Source organism: Eptatretus burgeri, chromosome 16, assembly GCF_056783735.1.
Source record: "Eptatretus burgeri isolate ZD-2024b chromosome 16, Ebu_testis_v1, whole genome shotgun sequence".
NCBI classification, from domain to species: Eukaryota; Metazoa; Chordata; class Myxini; order Myxiniformes; family Myxinidae; genus Eptatretus; species Eptatretus burgeri.
Genome location: NC_140976.1, coordinates 35,859,869 through 35,879,951, shown reverse-complemented (window position 1 = coordinate 35,879,951; position 20,083 = coordinate 35,859,869). Strand labels below are relative to the sequence as shown.

The 20,083-nt window shown below is 42.0% G+C and overlaps 1 protein-coding gene across 4 annotated transcripts in view; it reads left to right on the top strand.

Moving 5' to 3' along the window:
* LOC147010857 (ankyrin repeat and SOCS box protein 5-like) overlaps positions 1-19,639 on the top strand; it is a 55,403-nt gene extending 35,764 nt beyond the window's left edge. For 3 of the 4 annotated variants that reach the window (XM_085860115.1, XM_085860117.1, XM_085860114.1), the window contains 3 exons: positions 11,768-11,911; positions 12,048-12,242; positions 17,265-19,639. In XM_085860115.1, the coding sequence (XP_085716241.1) occupies positions 11,768-11,911; positions 12,048-12,242; positions 17,265-17,389 (464 nt within the window). In that variant the 3' untranslated portion in view covers positions 17,390-19,639. The remainder of the gene's footprint in view (positions 1-11,767; positions 11,912-12,047; positions 12,243-17,264) is intronic. The other variant, XM_085860116.1, reaches the window with a different exon arrangement.
* The last annotated feature ends 444 nt before the right edge of the window (positions 19,640-20,083 follow it).

Genomic DNA, 20,083 nt, shown 5'->3' with positions numbered 1-20,083 from the left:
CGATGGTGGCCGAGCTCTCTCCAGCGCTCCTTGTACGAACGCGCAGCTCCGCGCGACACAGCTGGCAGAGCGGCACCTCCAGTCCGCAACGTCCGGACTCTCCACCGACTGCAAGCTCCAACGAGCGGGTCGCTCTACGGACCGCTTCTCCAAGACCCAGACGGGCAGAAGACCATGAACCGCCGACTGACACTGACACTCTCACCGACCGCCCTGGCCTGAGCTCCTTTCAGCGGCGCCTCCGTGCGCCCTTTTATTTCCCCAGCACCCTGTCCCTCCCTTCGCAGCACGCGGGGGGGGGGGGGAACATTCCACCAGAGAAATCGGGGCGGGAGTTACCAGGGAAATCGGGGTGGCAGTTGAGTTCCAACCGTCATTCTTGTTTATCAGGGAAATCGGGGTGGGAGTTGAGTTCCAACCGTCATTCTTGTTTACCAGAGAAATCGGGGTGGGAGTTGTTGTTGTTCCCCTTTTGTGTTCGTGGAGATGTTGACGGTTGCTGGCGGAGTGGTGAGGATGGCGTGGTTGTTGAGAGGCAGGTGTGGTTGTGGTTGTTGTGAAGCGGCATTTTGGTTGGTGGTTGTTGTGTGATGGCGGTTGAGACGTGGTTGGTTCAAAATAAAGATAGAACAGAAAAACGCCTAACTCAAAGCGTCGCAACCCGAATGAATCACATAAATTCCCTCTAGACAACGGATTTGGGGCTAACTACACATGTACTTAGAGATATCTCTCCTACGGGCCCGTAATAATATCATGTGTGGTATCATATGAAAGGTAATGACATGAGCATTGCAAAAACATGATCAATAAATAAATATTACATCATGTGGGGCCATTTCGAGGTCATTTTGGGTCAAATGAGGTCATAATATCATATTACGTAATTCTACATAGCTCTGTAAAGACAATTCAGGACTAAATTCATATCGTTCTTTTTCATTCGAAGGAATCATTATTTAGTATAAAACATCAGGGATGGGAGCGATGGGGTGATCTCACAAGTGTTTGGACGAGGAGCAACTCGATTTTAATGTAAATCAAGATTAAAATTGAGAATCTTCTTGTCAAAATACCAGTCAGAACGCCCCTACTGCTACGGCCTTGCCAGCTTATCCTGAAGCATAATTTGTTAGTATGAAAAAAAAACTGACAAAAAAAATTTGGTGTACATGGTAGATACATTACATTACCCTATATGCTGAATTTTAAAAAGTTCTGTCAAGCTGTATCCTGACCTGGTGACCCCTGATATCACATTATAAGCCACACCCATTTCCATAGGTTACCTTCTTAGTGATGATAAACATAAGAATCATGTTTGGTATCATACAAAAGTGCAAGATTTCAACATTGCCAACTCATTGATAAGAAGTATGTATTGCAGTATCTGGGATAATTTAGGTGGGGAACAAATCAAAAGATTTATGAAGTCCTTTAAATGTAACTAGTTTTGTTTGAGTGTTGATCCCTCCATCCCTCTTCCAGTAATAAAATCGGAAGTTGGACAAAACAACTTTGATGGTCTGAAAAATATAACTAATCATTAATTTTGATGACGTGGACTTAGTTAGATTTATAGTATCTCTTCGATTTGTTAATTTGTTTCCTTAAGGTTACATAACGATATTATTCAGGGCTATTTGTAACAGTAGAAGTTCCAAAGGCTACACAAGATTGATACAATACGAAAACAACATGAATTACAAATTTACTGAAGTAAAGCGATATTGTTTAGGAAATTCAAATTAAAGGGAATCAACATAATTAATTTGACCAAAAAATAACATGTATCTTATTCTTTAGTCATTGTAATTACCATTACTGGAATTTTTAAAAACAGTAGCAATCTTGTTGAAATTTGTCTCTTCTACGTCACAAACTTGCCATGTTTTCTCGCTTCATAAAAAAGGTTGTGCCTTTGAATACATGTAGAAGTAATCCTCAAACATGTGTATCATACCTTGATAAAAAACCAAATGTCATTTTGGGTTAGTTCAGTCCCATGTTCAGTCTTTTGCTCTTAGGTATTGTGACAGTTATCATTAACATTCCTGCATTTGCAAGCTCCTGTGCAGAGCGGATCAGACTTCCTGCATTTGCAGCGCAAGTTCCCGCACCCTGTGTTGCAGCCGCAAGAAACAACTTATCTGCAGGCATCGGGAACTGGTGACAAAGACATAAGTACTTGAACAAGAAAGTCGTCCTCATACCTCCAGCCCATTGATTCTGGGGATGGTATATCAGGATAGTTCAGATGTGTCTGCCTCCACACTGCTGCCTGGTAGTGATATCACTTAATATGGAAGGATAAAGCGTCACTTGTTGGTGGAAGGGACTCGGGTGCATGAGACTTGATGAACAGTATTGGTCGAGCCTCATCAACAGTGGTTACATTTTGGACTCTGTACACCCTATAAATAAACTCTTCAGCATCCTTGGCAATTTCATCTGTGAGTTTTGCAGCAGCTCATGGTGCTCTTGGAAGACCATCCAGGCTGTTTTCTTGCCGTGGCCTGAAATGTATGAGGTAGTATCACTTCCCGTAAGCACATAAGCTAGAATGGTACTATACCCAAAACGTTTGGACCAGAGAGCATCTGATCCACAATGGTGTGAATTGGGATGTATTTCCACTTTTTGGCTGTTCCAGCTTTGAACCACAGTTTTGTACATTGCATTCTGTGAAAGTGGGCTAAGAGTAGAACGAGCACATCCGTATCCTGAGCTTGCACAACTAGGTCACACTTACAAACAACATTAAATGCATATTAATCCTTTTTTAAAAAAATCAAAACCTGACCAACTTTTAATTAGAGTAGAAGTTGACTTTCCTCTCCTTTTCATTACAGGACCATAAATGTATGTATAATTTTGATTGTATATTTCACACAAATCATGACCTTTTGACATTTCATTGACCAAAGATCATACAAAACTATTTAATTGACAGTATGAATGCAATGTACATGTCATTAGCTTTAATTTGATACCACACATGATAGTTTTGATGCCATTTTTAAGGAGAATTATATTTCGCATTCAGCAAAAAAGAGGCGTGGCTTATGTCATTTTGAGGGTCAAGCGGTCAAGATACAGCTTGGCAGACAGCAAATTTTAATTCAGCACACCCAAATTAGGTGAAATAAACTGGTTGCCAACTTTTCCTCAAAAATGCCTCTAGCATGTTATTTAGCTACATATCTCATTTTTTTGACTAGACTAAGTGGGGCACCAGTTACAGATGGCCGTTGGCTCACAAGGACCTCCTTCGCCCTTTCATGGGTCTTGCTTTTCATCATGCTGGTTGTCCATATCCGTCCACCCTCTTCACCAGGAATCCTGGTGGGGAAGACTATTTAGTCGCCGACAACCTGACCATGAAACAGGTTCATGCAGGTTTACATGGTACTTATAGCAAGTCACAGATGTTATCTGGCCTGACTTGGCAATCAAAGCTATCAAGCTATCTGGGTATCCTGTGAATGAGCTTATCAAATAACTTGTTAACCCACAAATATTATCTGTATAACGATATGTAGGACCTATTATCTTTGCTAAGCATAAATTCTCCTTCATCATAAAATGAAAGTCACAGAAAAGAAGGAAAATATCCACTAATAGGGTGCTGCAGTTCCCACCCAAATGGAATTCCATACCCTTAATTTGTTGAAAAATTGTCCCACAAAAATGCAGTGTTAAAATAAAATTGACAGCATCCTTAAACTTCAAAACAATTAAAATCAATTTTTGTTTTTTCAAAAAGAATTACCCATCAAACCTGACACATAAACTGTTTCGTAGTACATTGCCGAGCACCCACTATAAACCTATACCTATATGGGTGTTTATGAAGCTTGAGGATCCATAAAAATTAGGGAATACATAAATTTACCTTTTTACATTTTATGTTAAAGTTATTTCCTAAAACTTCCTGATGCTCAGGCATAATATGCTGGAGAAGCCTTTGACACAGAGCATATGTGCTATTTGAACTAGTGAAAGGACAGTGACTACCATATATGAATACCTAACTCCTTTAATAAAACCTCGATATAAAACTTTTTACAAACCACAACAAAATTATTTGTGACTTTATCTGTTGGAGCTATCACGTTATTCTCATGCATATCCTGTATATCTGAACATTAGGACTAAGCTATGAGAAGTGGCTGAAATAGATAGGACTTTATACATCAGAGAGGAGGTGATTACATGAGGATCTGATTGAGATGTTTAAGATAATGAAGGGTATACACAAAATAATTGCAGAAGAGCTGTTTGTTTTTTTAACAGAATACAGCAATAGCACCAGTGGCCAAAATACTGCAAATATAAAAGAGGTGAGTTTGGACAGTCGGAAGGTCGGGGTATTTTCAGTCAGAGTAGTTCATGCATGTAATGGTCTTTCTGAAAAGGTCGTGGCAGCAGAAATGGTAGATAAGTTTAAGTTGGAATTAGTTAATTCCGGCATGCAGAAGGACAATTGTGGAGAAGAATCATGGCGGAAAGGATGGAGGGCCACGGAGGCTGGTTCAGGGTGCACGTTCCAAAGTGAACTTCATTGCTGGCTTACTTCAGCATTGGCTTACTTCATAGCTAGCTCTTGTCTCTTCATCGCTGGCTTACTTCAGGATTGACTCACTTAATAGTTAGCTCTTGTCTCGCTCCTGCATAAAAAAACGGGCTGCAGAGAGTCCTCCATCTACACCACGCATAGTCAAAGGAAAGTGCTCACCTGCATTTTTAAGGTTTGTTCAAGTGTGGTCTGTGGCGCTTAGTGTGGGTTAGGATTTGCTCTTTATTTATTTCCCTGTATACAAGTTGCATATTCCCTTCTCCCCGCTCGTGTCTTAATTTGCTTGGACTGTTCTGAACTGCTCGTCTCGTACACATTTTGCTCCATATTATTTCTAAATAAACCTTTAAAAAGGTAAGAAAAGTGTTCGATCCATCTGCTTCCCATGTGTGTGTCATCAATTTCGGCTCATTTGGGTGACATTTGGGGAACGGTGAAGATTAAAGAATATCTGAATGCAGTATGTTAGAATAAGCCTGGTGTTGGTTTAGTGGTTAGGGTGGCGAGCTTGGGATGTTAGGGTGCTGAGTTCAAACTGAGTGTTGAGTTCAAGCCCCATTGGCTGTGGAATTAACACCAGGTGGGGTTGACTCAGCCTGTCATCCCTCTGAGGTCGACGAAATGAGTACCAATGTACTGGTATAGGGGCATAGCATCAGTGGCATAGTTGTGCTCCAACAAAATGATAGCTACCCGGCAGCCAAGTTGCCATACACAAGAATAAGAAGTAGTATGTTAGAAACCAATCGGCCGTTTCCTGTGACAAAGGATCCCGGTGCTGAGGCATATCATTTTAGTGAGCCTCAGACGTGACAATATTCTCATAATTGTAACCTGAAGCTTTCCTAGTTCAGGTAAGTAAGATGTTGTATTCATGGAATCATGAGAAGTGCTGTGTGATTGTAATACCTGCTGAATGTACTAGTTTTGAAAGGGTAAATAATTTTTACACGACGTACACATTCGTTACATTAACGACCACTAAGCGATAATACGACATACATACTAAACATGACTGCTTGATTTCCATTCGAGGTCTCTAGGTCATGTGACGCTTCATCTCCAGCCACGGTGTTATCACAGTGTGTAAGTGCCACTTCTAACATTCAGTAAACGAGGTTCCACCCATTTATTCATTCTCATATTTCCATATCCCTTCAAAGTCCATTGGGAGTTTCCTCACCCTCGCATGATGCACATCATTGACAACCATGGGGCCCATCTCTCATGGAGCTTGAGGGGCAAACTCTTGTGTGGGATAATATTCAGTATCTTCTTTGCCCGGCAGGCTGTTTTTTTTGTTTGTTTTTGTATACTTTCCTGATATACAAAGAAATACAAGCTGAACACCCTGGCTGACCCTGTCACATGCAGACTACCTCACCTTTCCACAAAATCCCAGCTGTGGCAAAATGGCGTGGAATGATTAAACAACGTACCTTCTAGAACCAACCTCAGTGGGGTGTAAGTACACAACCACCCCTTCTTTTTGCATTCTGCCTCAAGTTGCACATATTTTCTCCACATATGCTCAGCTATGGTATAGGTATGCCCCCCACCCCTCCCTCATTTACAACTGTTATATTCTCAACCCACTCATCATCAACTTCAGCAACTTTGGGACAATTGGTTCATTGTCAATCAAATCCTAATAACAACTAAAAAGCATCTCAAATATATTATTCCAATCTCAAATATACTCAAGGTATTCCAACGCTGGTGATGTGGCAATGGACATTGACCAGTGCTCATTGGTGATCACTGGAGGATGATCCAGAACTGCAGGGTCCACCAGAGTGCTCAGTTCCTCAATACCAACCATAGGCTTGTTGTAGCAACTCTGAAGTTGCAGATTAAATCCAGGAGAATGCTACCATCCCAGCCTAGGCTGGATGTTGGAAAGCTCAAGGACGAGAGGGTAGATGAGAAGTTTGCAAACAGGCCGAGTGGAGATTTGGGGGGTCTGGGTGTTTGGGGAATCCTGAAGAGTTGTGGAGTGCCTTCAAGACCATCATCCTTGATGTTGCTGGTGGATGTCTTGGTACTCACCATCGAGTGAAGAAGAATTTTGTCTCTCAAGGGACTCTGGATACCATTGACCAGCCACAGGGCCAGGCTTAATGGCAAATCTGAGCTGTTCAGGAAGCTGAGGCATAAAACTGTACGTGCACTGAGGGTGGACAAGGAGGCTGATGTGCGAGGAATCTGTGAAGGGGTAGAGCATCACCTGTGGTTAAGTGATTCTCGTCCTGCTTTCAGGGGAATCCGTACATTGCGTTCCTCCAAGCCCGTCCCTCGGTGTACTGCAGTTAGTATGGAGGGTGATGGGCTCTTGACAGAGGAGTCCAAAGTGAAGGTCCGCTGGGCCGGTTACTATGAGCGGCTGTACCAAGCTGACCCACCAGCTGTTGAGTTGGATGCTAGGGTTGTCACTATTTCGATTGCTGACCCTCCAATCAACTGTGATCCACCTTCGTTTGTGGAAGCACAGGCTGTGGTGAACCGGTTGAAATGGGGTAAAGCTCCTGGAATCTGTGGCATCCATGCTGAACTTCTCAAAGCTGGTGGACATGCTGTACTCGTGTCGTTGCGTGAAATTCTCTGCTCTGTTGGGAACACAGGCATCATCCCAACTGCTAGAAGAGGGACCTTGTTGTCCCTGTCTTGAAAGGAAAGGGTGATCGCCAGGACTGCAACAACTACCGAGTGGTGATGTTGCTCTCAATGCCAGGCAAGGTCTTTGCTTGGATTAATCTTAATGGGGTTCGCCACCATCTGCTTGAGCGCCAGCATCCAGAGCAGTCAGGCTTTACACCAAAGAGGTCAACGATTGACAGTATCCTTGCTCTTCAGGTCCTCACTGAACGCATATGAGAGTTTTGGCAGGGGCTACTTGTAGCCTATGTTGATCTCTGAAAAGCGTTTGAATCAGTGAATCGGGATGTTCACTGGAGGATTCTTGGTCTTCGTGGGGTGCCACCAAAACTGATCAATCTGATGTCTGAACTCTACTCTGGTACTGAGAGTGCTGTGAGATGTTCTGGTACCATCTCTGACTTTTTTTTCCAGTTGCTACTGGAGTTTGTCAGGGGTGTGTACTGGCCCCCATACCTTTCAGCACTTGTATGGACTAGATTCTAGGGAGGATGTCGGAGAGATCAAGCTGTGGTGCATCATTTGGGAATGTCAAGATCTCTGACCTTGATTTCGCAGATGATGCAGTCATCTTTGCGGAGACTTTAGATATCCTTTTGTGGGCCCACGAGGTGCTGAATTAGGAGTCGGAGCCACTGGGATTACGGGTTTCTTGGGTCAAAACTAAGATCCAGGCTTTCGGTGACATCTTTGATGCTGCTATCTTGTCTGTACCTGTTTGTGATGAAGATGTTGAGGTCACGGAGAGATTCAGTTACCTTGGCATTGATATTCATGTCTCTGCTGGCTTTGAGCCAGAGGTCAATAGTCGTATGGGTTGGGCCTGGGGAGTTATGACGAAAGTCCAAGTCTTCAGGTCCTTGGTGCTTCCAGTCTTGCTCTATGGATGTGAGACTTGGACTCTGACCAGGGATCTTAGACGGAGGCTTAACTCCTTCGGTAGGTACCAGGTCTCTTTCGAGAATCCTTAGCTTTCGCTGGTCGGACTTTGTGTCCAACGCGCGGTTGCTGAGAGAGACTCAGATTAGATTTGTTACCTGTATAGTCTGTGAGCATCAGCTGTGGCTGTATGGACATGTGGCTCGTTTTCCTGACACTGATCCTGCTTACCAGATTCTCTGAGCAAGGGAGCCTCATGAGTGGAGGAGGCCAACGGGTCGACCACGTGTTTCGTGGTTGCAGCATGTTGATCAGCATCTCAAGGGGATGGGGATGGTTCAAGCATCTGACTGGGGGATGGCCAGACGGAGGCCCCTGGAGTACTGTCGGAAAGTGGACGCAGCGATGCGCTGCTCCGGGACATGCTCCCATACCTGACCTGACCTGTTGTTTGTTTAAACCTACTGAATCATCCAAACAGGCAAAGTTTTTAATTGTCACACTTTACCAACCATTGTGATGGGTCCATATGATAATGTATTCGTTGAAAATTCAAATCATTAATTAATTGGACGACAGTAGTTATCATGAAGCATGAACACATGCAAAACTGAAAGGGCACTCGGTAGAGTGCATATCTCTGCCTGGATCCAGACTGGGATCTTCACCTAAATTGAATAAATTTGTCTCCAAAGTTTCGTCAGAATCCGTCCATAACTTTTTGAGATATCCTACACACAAACAAAGAAATAGACAAACAGGGGTGAAAACATAATGTCAGTCCACCTTCAGTGGGTGGAAGTAACTAGAATGGCAGTCGGTAAAGCGCATACCTCCACCAGGCTGAACAGTTTACATTTTCATATCCAGGCCGGATCCAAATCTGGATCTTCACCAAAATCAAATCAATTCGGACTGGTCACACACTCTATCAGTGGGATACTATCGTATATGGATTATAAAACATTCACTGTACACTCCCTCACCATACCAATGACACAGATAAGTGGAAGCATCGGAATGGTAAGCAAGAGCAAGGTATCAAAATTGAGCTTTCTCGGTTTCGTCTCACTGCTGCAAACCTTTATGGTAATCTGCAGTGTGAAATGAGGACTTTAGGTCTTCAATTTTACACAGTTCATTTAATGCGGCAGCTCAATGAAAAGTTTGTGCAATTTTTTTCCTTGTCGTTCAGTTGGGAAGTGCTGATTATACTGTGCTAGTGTGCCTCTCCTTTAGACTTGTTGAGCAATTCTCTTTCTATATTTACCCCATGCATGCAAAGCAAAAAGCAGCGGGTTCAGCAATTGGCTCATGCCCGTCCGTCCATCTGTTGACAAAGGTTAGCTTTTGATCGTGGAACAACCTTTTTTAATTTATTGTTATATTTTGAACACTAATCTGCTGTTTAAGTGTTTCTGAATTCGTCTTGATCGCACATATGCAGAATGGAGTGATCATTTTTAAGCAGTGTAGCCGCTTCAATATTTGGTATGTTCAGCCTTCCGTCCATCAAAAAAAATAAGTGGTGCAGATGCTGAATTGACACAAGGAGGAGCTCTTGCTGCCTGGCATTACGAGAAGGAAATGCCAAACTGCACCGCTTCCTTCGGACACGTCTGCAATGTCTTTAGTCTGTCTGTCTGCCTGCCTGGCAGTCCAAAAAATGGAAAATCATTCCAAACAGGAAACTTACTGTTATAAAGGACACATACAACAGTCACGAATAACTAATGTAATGTGTGAGATCGGTGGTGTAATAGACACCGTCAACGGTGGTAAATTCCAGAATTAATTTATTTATACGACTTTTACAATCTTTATTTGATTTAAATTGAATTATATACTTGAGCACTGTCGAACTCAAATTGCCTTATGGTCACTTGCAAAAACCTACAGTTTTGAAATACTTGGGCATGTTAAATAAGTGTGGTGTATGAGACAGCTTCTAGAATTTTTTTAAACGATGTTTAAAATCAATATTTTATTGAAATTGAAGTGTAAACTTGAACACTGTGTGGGGTGACGTGTTCTATGAACTCCGGTTTATTCTTGTTTTCTGATCACACCTATTTCACAACCTCTGTTGTGGATAAAAAACCTGTGGTGGTTCAACTTGCAACAAGGATCAAGTTTATGAAGCAAATACTATAAACGGTTTGAACCACATAGGTGGGTATTAAATAATTATTACGAAGGCTAATCTGATAATTCTAATCTATCCAATTTGTTTGTAACTGTAGCTCATTGAAATCAAACGATGGTCCTTCAGACGAATTTCACTGATATAACAATTTATTTTACCCTTAATTAATTTCACCTTCTTGTCATAGTTTTATGAAAATCCATCTCAGAACCTCTTCATTTTAACAAGACTTCTGTAGTAGGTGCTGAAGTATCACTGAGAGGGGGAGGAGGGAGATTAAACACACCAGCAAGTTGCCCATGGCCCCACGGGATTCGAAACGGGGTCGGGATGGAGGAGGCAAAAATGCAAATGACGTCTTCTGTCATCGAGCCAGCAAGCTGGGAGCAACAATTCCCGTTTCTTGCCACGACTGATGCAAATGAAATGCCCTAATAGTGACGAGGTGCTCCATTTGAAACCGTTTGTTCGATATATGTAGCTTTTTGATGACTGGGGTCCGTAATATAAATTTGTATTGGTCTCAAAGCCAGTGACCAATTACAAATTAATAATAGGATAAAGGGAGATTCAACTCTTCTTGCAAAAACAGAGCATTACCATTTCTGTTCATTGTCACTTTTTGTCCCCTGTCCCTCCGCCAAAGTCTGAGACACGGGACATTAAAATGAGCTCCGTCCAACCGACTGACCGGTCATCCATTCATGTACTTTTGTGTATGTTACAATTCAAAAACTATTGAACATTTAGCTTTCATATTACAGATATGCCATTATCATGACATCATCCCAACCTGATATGACGGTTGTGATTGGCTGAATTATGTTGCCATGGCAACCATCTCAGTAACTTTGCTTGTGTATGCGATATTTCAAAAACCATTCAGGATTTAGCTCTCATTGTACACAGATCTGTTCCTCATCCCACCCAAAAGTTGGGGGACCTAGAATATCCATCTATTGGAACCATGCTCTGCACAGAGTGTCAGTGCTGCCAAAACAGTCTCCGGGCTACTGGGCACAATCCTGGATAGTTCACCACTCCGACACAGGATACTCAAATGGCTCAATCACCCCAGCAAGCTGGTACTCATTTTGCCAACCTCGGAAGGATGACAGGCTGAGTCAACCCCACCTGGTGTTAATTCAACAGCCAAACGGGATTTGAACTCAGGACCCTAGGATCCCAAGCTCACCACCCAAACCATTAAGTCAACACCAGGCATACCTAGAGTATAAGCTCCTTGTTTCATGTTTTGTTGTAAACAAAAGTGCCATTGGGAAAGTGATGCAACTTATTGTATTTCCTGTACTTTTGTGTACACAGCCTTTTCTTGCCTCAGTAGGACCCTGATTGGGTGTGAACACCCCCACGTTATTTACTCAGTTGCTTTTTTCAGAGTGTGTTTGACTCCAGTTGTTTGCTGAATTTATACTTTTTTATTAAACATCTTCAGAAAGTTAAAAAGTGAAAATGGAGTCTGTCTGATAACATTATCCTTTCATCAGGGAACAGGGCATGCCTGGATGAGCTACTGGTCATGCCTGGTATCCAGAAGAGCCTAGATTTGGAGCTGCCAAGTCTGGGGAGCCCCCTTTACCTTTGCTGCCAGGGTGACCATGAGGCCTGTGTTCTTAGCTTGCTCCGTGCAGGTTTGGATGTTCCACGTCATCCACAACTGTGCATGCATTTTGAACAATGAACATGAGATAAACAAGCACAAATGTTTTTATATTACTCACAAATTTTCCATTAATTTGTCTTATCCTCGTTCATGTCTGCTTGCAGGTGCAGATGTGAGCAAAGGAATGGGTGCAACCAGCCCACTGCATGCTGCTGTTAACAGCTGCACATCTCCTAGTCTGGTGCAGCTGCTTCTGCGCTTTGGCGCACAGGCGCGACGTCGTGACACACATGGAAGGGACTCCGTGCAGCTTGCCAAGCCTGGGAGTCAGATACATAAGCTGCTCACACAAGCCGCAGGTGTGACTAGCAGGAGGCAGGCGGGGCAGAGGTTGCTGATGATATCACATGAGACAATTCACCAGGGAAGCATGTGACCATATGATTTACATGATGGAATATTCAGGTCATTGATATCTTTGAGCAACTGTTTGCAACACACATGGATCGGCACAGTCAGGTGTTTTGCAATTATCACTTCTGAAGCTCTTGTCGAATGTGAATTACTAATTACCTAATTGAAAAAGTCGAAACGCCCTTATTCGAAAGCCTGTAAATGCGTTTAGTGGGCATCATCGTTTCCAACATGGCAAGCATCAACCTTTCCTTAACAATAGTATCACTCTCTTAAGAACAGCGATGAAAGTATAAGCTCACAATATTTACCCTGTAACATTTAATTGTCTCCTTTTTCAGTTCCACTGCTTTGCTTTCAAAAGCAAGTCTGTGTTCAAGAGCTTGGAGTTATCTATGGGCTTGATGAGAAAGGTTGCACTTGCAACACTCCAATCTGAGAGCCAAAATGTCCATGATAGCTATGCAGGTGCAAGGCATCAGTGCCAAGTTTTCACCTGTTCGGGACAAAATTGGTCTGATTGACATTTCCAATTTTGTGAGCTCGTAATGCCTGAGCCCCAGGTTCTAATCCTGTCCACTGCATTGATTTATCCATTGTCTCCTTCCTGTGAAAATGCAGTGACGACTGCTAATGTCGTTGATCAGTGCTCATGAACACCTGAGTGCCAATATGTATGGGACATTTTCTACATGAGATCGATGAATAATAAGCCGCAATGCTGCGGACAACATGACTCAAACCTAAGGAAGAGCCAAGCTGTTCTGAGAGCAATGCCGGCAATACCCCTTTAAGTCGTGAACTAAGGACCCTGCTGCTGTCATCAAGCAACCTCCAGGATTGATATTGGATTTACTCAGATAATTAACCGCCATGCTGTGTTTCATTGAGTTACGACCATTGCAGTGATACAACCGCACTGTATATCTTGAGTAAACTCAATGTGACACTCGTTTTTAAGGGGTTCCTTCTGCTACTGTGGAGCAAAGCCAAATATCATAATTTTTCACGATTTGTGATGAAAACATTTCTTGACTTTTGGGTCTCGAGGGAAACTTGCCGCAACGACATTGATAGCCGCTCCTTGCTCTTCAAAATGGATGTAATGTCCATTCCAGAGCACAAGGGCTCAACAACATGACAGATACAGGTGTTATGTTTAATTGGAGTTCACCTCATTGCCTTTATTTTTACATTTATTTTCAACCCAACCTTTTCTCGTAAGATCCAACTTTTCTCATAACTTAAAACCTTTTTCATTTTTATTTTGTAGACACTGTCGAGGCTCGTATGAGAGCTAACACACAGAACAGACAACAAGGAGAGCAGGATACAAGAGGGGCATGAGACGGAAGGAAAAAAAACACAGTGTGAAACAAAGACATGAGGAGATCTGTGGAAGGGAGAGGGATGGGGTGGGATACACAGGGTAAACAAGATGGACACTACAGGGACTTTCTGTCCTTACATGACAGGGACTTTCAGGAAGGAAAGCAGGGAATTTTAAGGAGGTGGTTTTGGGGTGGATTGGTGGGGGTAGAAAAGATTGTGGTTTTGGATTGGGAAAGAAAAAAGATGGTGGTGAACAGCTGGTGAAGACCTGGAGGGAAGAGTGGGATTGAAGAGAGTGTCGGAGTTTGTTCCAATGGCAGGAAAAAAGAGGAATGAGAATAAAGGTGAGCAGTGATTCTTGATTTTGGTAGTTTTACCAGAAGGGTGTTGCTGGCAGACCTTGAGCACCCTGCAGAAATATGGGGAGGACATATCTCAGATGGAGCGGGGGGGGGGGCGGGGGTGGTGAGGCCAGAGAGGAGACTGTAAAAGACAGAAAGACCACCGACCTGCCTGCGGTGAGAGCCCCAAAGACTCAGCCTCATTGCGGGAGATACCAATGATCCTAAATGCCTTGGTTTCCACAGCGTGAAGCCGAGAAAGTTGGGAGGCAGGAGCACCAATGCAGAGGGGAGAGCAGTACTCAATCAGGCTGTGGGCAAAAGCTTTGTATGTGGTCAGGAGCTCAGGTGTGCCAAGGAAGGACTTTGCATGACAGAGGATGTCCAGTCGGCGACTGGCTTTGGAGGCCAGGTTGGAAATATGGCTTTCCCAGGAAAGATCATGGCAAATAGACCCAGAAGCTTGAATGAAAGGACTTCTTCAAGAGGATTGTTGAGAAAGTAGATGGGAGTGGTGGGGGGGTCCAGAATGTCCTTTCGGAGAGGCAAAGTGTGAGTGTGGGATTATTCATGATTAAAAGACATGTTCCATGTGTTGGACCAACTTGTGATTTTATCCAGATCTGCAGAGAGTGAAGATGCTGCTGCTTGCCGATCTGAGGGATGACAGATGGTACGGCAGAAGGTGGAGTCATCAGCAAAAAGATAAATAATATTTCCCAGAGTCTGAGAGATCATTGATGAAAACCACAAAACGAACAGGGCCCAGAACACTGCCTTGAGGAACTCCAGTCTGGACAGGAAGAGGGGATGAGAGAACTCCATTAAGGGCCACACATTGGCTGCGACAGGAGAGGAAGTCTGTGAGCCATGAGTGGAGATGTCCTTGGATACCATAGGCAGAGAGTTTGGTGAGCAGATCAGGGTGCCAGACCTTTTTGAAGGCACGCGATATGTCTATGGAGATGGCTCTGATTTCATGTCTGGCATTGAGTACCTCCACCCATTGTTTGGAGAGCAGAAGCAGCATTTCCAGGGTAGAGTGACCTGGTCTGAATCCAAATTGATGATTGGAAATCAATCCATTGGAGAAGAGGAAGGATTTAATGTCTGAAGCGATGATGGATTCCACAACCTTGCTGATAATTTGGAGAAGGCTGATTGGTCTGTAGTTGCAGGGTTCTGTTTTTGTGCAGGGCAGTGATTGCTGATTTCCAAGCAGATGGCAGATGACTTTGTGCAAATGAGAGGGTGAATTGAACAGAGAGAGGGTGAGCAAGAGCAGAACAACAGGTTTTTAGGACATGTGGGCTGATGCCTTCTGGACCGGTTGCAGAATCTGAGTCGAGGTTTGACAGCAAACTCTCCACCTTGTCAGGAGAAAAGGACACAGAGTCCAGGAACAGCTGGATAAAGTGGGTACAGAAAGCGATGGGTTTGGGACACAATATTTCGAAGCTAACATGGAGTTTAGGCATTCAGCCTTTTCCCGTGCAGTGTCATCTGTGCAGCTATTTGAGGTAAGGGAGGGGGTGGAAGGGGAACATACACCAGAAACAGATTTGACGGGACACCACCAGGATTTGTAGGAGGGAGACAGGTTTGAGAGTTCAGACTTGAGATTAGAAAGATGTTGTTTTCTCGCTCTGCTGAGGGTAGACACACACACTTGTTCCAAGCTTTGTGGAAGGAACTGAGATTACGTTCAGTTGGATTAGCCTTCCATGAGGTGAAGGCGAGTTGCTTCAGGACAACTGCCTCGCCACAAGCTTCAGTGTATCAAGGGCGGGAGGAAGGGTATGACAACTGAAGATGAGATGGGATAAATCTGTGCATGAGGGAGAGCAAGTTTCTTTGAAAGAATTTCCACAATGAGTCGATGTTGTAGGAAGTAGAGATGGGAAACCAGTAGAGAAGTTTGATGGCTGCTTGAAATCCCTGCCAGTACGCCTGAGTGAAATGCCAGACTCGATGGTGCTGATGTGGTTCTCTAATAACAGCCAGAGAGATGTCCACTTTGACAAGCAAATGGTCAGATGAACCGAATGGAGCGGGGGAAGAACGGCAGGTGTTTTCTGGGAAATTGGTCAAAATCAGTTTGACCACTAAATTTTTTTTACAGTTTGACCACTAAATAATATGAAAATTTGGTGTCTGTTTTTTTCATCAACTGGTCACAATGGGAACCCAACGGGTTCACGGGTCATCTATTCACCAATGAAACCAGGCTGAACAGTGTACGTTTTGTATCTCAGTGATAGGCCGGATCTGGATCCGGACCTGAATTTAAATGGAACGGGCTTGCTCTTTTCACCTCACCAACTCATCCACCTAATTTTTGTCATAACTCGTCCACAACTTTTTGAGATATCGTGATGTATATCGTTTTTGGTTCGATCTCTCAATGGTGAAGAATCACATGAATTATATTATGTGGATATTCACCAAAATCTAATAATTTCTTCCACGTCCCACACCCTCCTCTCCACCAAACTTCGTCCAAACCCATCCACAACTTTTTGTGATGTCCTGTTCACAGACAGGGATGAAAATATGTGGAACAAAACAGATCCTCTGAACTACAATCCTATTTAATTAACCTACTTCCATTTTTAAGCAAAGTCATGCAATCCATCATTGCAGTTAAATGGCCTCATCTCAGCCCACCAAGTTTGGATTTAGACCCAGTCCCTCAACCCTGGACATGCTGCTTTTACTCTCTCAATAATGTATGGAGATCATAAATGCCAGATACAAGATCATGGCCGTCTTTCTGGACATTTATTTTGATTATCCCTGTCAAGGCTGGAGTGCCCCAAGGCAGTATCTCTATGTAAATATGTGCCGTGTAGCACCACCTTGTGGTGGTGGTGGCAGAGGGTATTGCAATTTCCAAATTTCCTTTGGCTACCAAGTGTTACATATTCACGTTTCTCTTCCTGCATAACGCTGGGTAAATCGTCTCGTTAAGTATATACATTAAAGTAGATCTGGGAATGAATGACAAATACTAAGATATATCTGCGTGCAGACACATGCACACACGCACACACGATGCCGCAAATATAGCATAGACATAGGTTGTACTTTAAATCGATGTCTGGGTGGGGTTCTTTCTTCTGGATTAATATTTAATTTGACAAACTTTTTGACCACCCATCGTTTAGTATTTTTAGAAGCTGCTGAATAAGAAATTGTTGTTTTGCTTTCTTTACTTTTGCTCTTTAATTAATTGCATATGTTACTTTTTTTTCCACCACTTAATGTTTACCTCGCTTGTTTGTGTGCTTGCAGCAGAGCCTCCTGCTCTTGTCAAACTATGCTTTTTAGCTATACGACGGAGTCTTGGTTTCAACAACTTGGCGTTGGTTTCTCAGCTGCCACTGCCTGCGAGTCTGCAGGATCTTCTGATCTTTTGATATGTCATAACAAACCTGCATCATGTACTTCACATTCACACCATGCTTGAACCTTGTTTTGTTTTCTTTGTACAGGTGTTCCTAAAGTTGGTCATCAAGCTCACAGGCTCAGAACTGCATTGGTTAATATAATCTGAATTGCTAATTCTGAATTTCCAGGAAATGCAGCTGGGTCTTTGAGTTTTAAGCCGGAATTTAAACCAGAACTTGACATCTGAGGTCCATTATTGAAACCACACCTCAATGAAGACCCAATTTTCAATCTATGGCTGACCAATGAAGGCCTATGCTTGAAATGACTTCTCAGAAACTAAGACTTATTTTATAAACCAGTACTTTGGCATTAAAGGTCAATTTGGAACCATCTTTTTATTACATATGCAAATACATATTATTTTTGAACCAAGATACCCTTCCCCTTCCCCCCACCACCTTCATGCTCCATGCACCTGCCCTTACTCCTATCTCCTCCCAACCTTCTTCCTCTTTCCACATACTGCCTTAACCTGCTTTCTCACTCTTATCATCCAATGAAAAAATTTATTTTTCATTTTATAATCCCCTTCCCCATTTATATACATATTAATTGATGGTGCCTTGTTTAATCCATATATTTGAGAATCAATGCAGTTATTTCATGTGTGATTTAACAACCGAGGCCGCAGTTAATTAAAATCACAGCTCAGTATATAAGGACCAATCTTAAAACAACGGACTGGCAACCAGACTTCATTATTGATCATGCAGCAAGGCAAAAAGGCTCGATGTTGAACGTACAGCTCAGCAATCGAAGCTCTGATCAAATTCACAGCTCTTCAAATGAGGTCTGTTATCAAAACGGTGGCTTGGCACCCGAGGCTAAATATTAACCTCGGGGCTCCATGACAAATCTATGACATGGCAATCAATGACTAAAGTGGGCTTAGCAACTCGTCATTTCCAAACTAAGTCTTTTCTTCTGATGCGCATCTTAGAAGTTGTAATATGGTCAAGCATCGGTATGCTATAAGGCATTCTATGGTGCTTTTTATGATATTTTTAAACTACCTTGACGATACTTTAAACATTATCCACTCTTTCATTTCATGCATTCCTTGTAGATGAGAACATTGATGAAATTCGATAAACCCCATTCCAAAATTATGCGCTTACTTTCGTTATTTTATTGTGGTCAAGCATCCAAATTTGTAAGCTAGCATATAATATATAACGTCGACATGGTTAAAACAAGCCACTAATTTGTTAATATGTTTTGTCATTCAACAATAATGTTTTGTTTCAGTGCAATATCTTTTCAGCATTTTTGTGTTAAGAGTTTTTGCACTAATTTCCAATTATAATATAGTTATAGAAGTTTACTTAAACCTATTTGTGGTATATATATATATATATATATATATATATATATATATATATATATATATATATATATATATATATATATATATATATATATATATATATATATATATATATCACGCATACGGGCATCGGCTTTCCGTATGTACGCCACAAGGTGCCAACGATACAGTCGGAGCAATAACGATGATAAATTTATATATCTGATCCAGCAACATGGTGGCATTCTCCAGGCAAAATGGGTAGACTTTGCCCTGTAAACTGATCGAAATCAACTTGAGGGGAGTTTGAAACCACTGATGGTAAAAAGAGTCACCATGATGAGGACGAAACCACATTAGGGAATGTCGATAGCAGATCGCCGGAGGAGACGGTTGCACAACGTCAAACCCCTTAGTGTATTATAAAATTGACAACATTTAATAAAAAAATAAATGTTCATCACCTCTTGTGTATGGAAAGCAATCTCTGCACAGTGTTGTGCATATTCCATTTGTCAGTGTTTTGCTCATAAAGGTCATGAACACTATTTGTATTGCTGCTCACATATCACAGACCTGGAGTACTGCTTTTGGGCTTCTTCAGGGGTTTTCTACTATTCATTTATTTTTCCTGTTCCAATATAATGTGTATTTTGTTTTCATTGTTGCATTGAAATTTTAATACTCTTTTGTGTTTCATTACATTCCACATTTAAAAAATGTTATCAATAACTGTTTCTCATTTGCAATTTTTTTAAACTCTTGCAAGCTTTAATTATACTGTGTGAGGAATAGCAGAAATCACCTTATAAAGGTTCATCAGATCTATGTTCTCATACCAACATGTATTGTATACAGAGGTTTATTGGTAAAATGAAAAATGAATACTCAATAAATTGATTGCCTATTTTATTTGCCATGCTTGCCAAATTTGATTAGATGAATGTTTGACATATACATACATATATATGTATGTATATATGTATGTATATATATATATATATATATATATATATATATATATATATATATATATATATATATATATATATATATATATATATATATATATATACACACACATTCATACATACATTCAGACATATACATTCAGACATATACACATGCATCACAGTTAATGAAACACCTCTAACTGTGATTGGTGAGGATGCCACATCATATCTGGAACCAACAAGTGCCATCTGCTACGTAGACACATTGTCTTTCACCCGACCAGTCACAACCAGTAGGCATCATTGTTGTTTGAGCAATCGGAAGTTCTAAAAATACGATTATTGAAGTTCCCTGACCTAGACAAACAAGATGACGATACCGTCACAACAAAGTCATGACG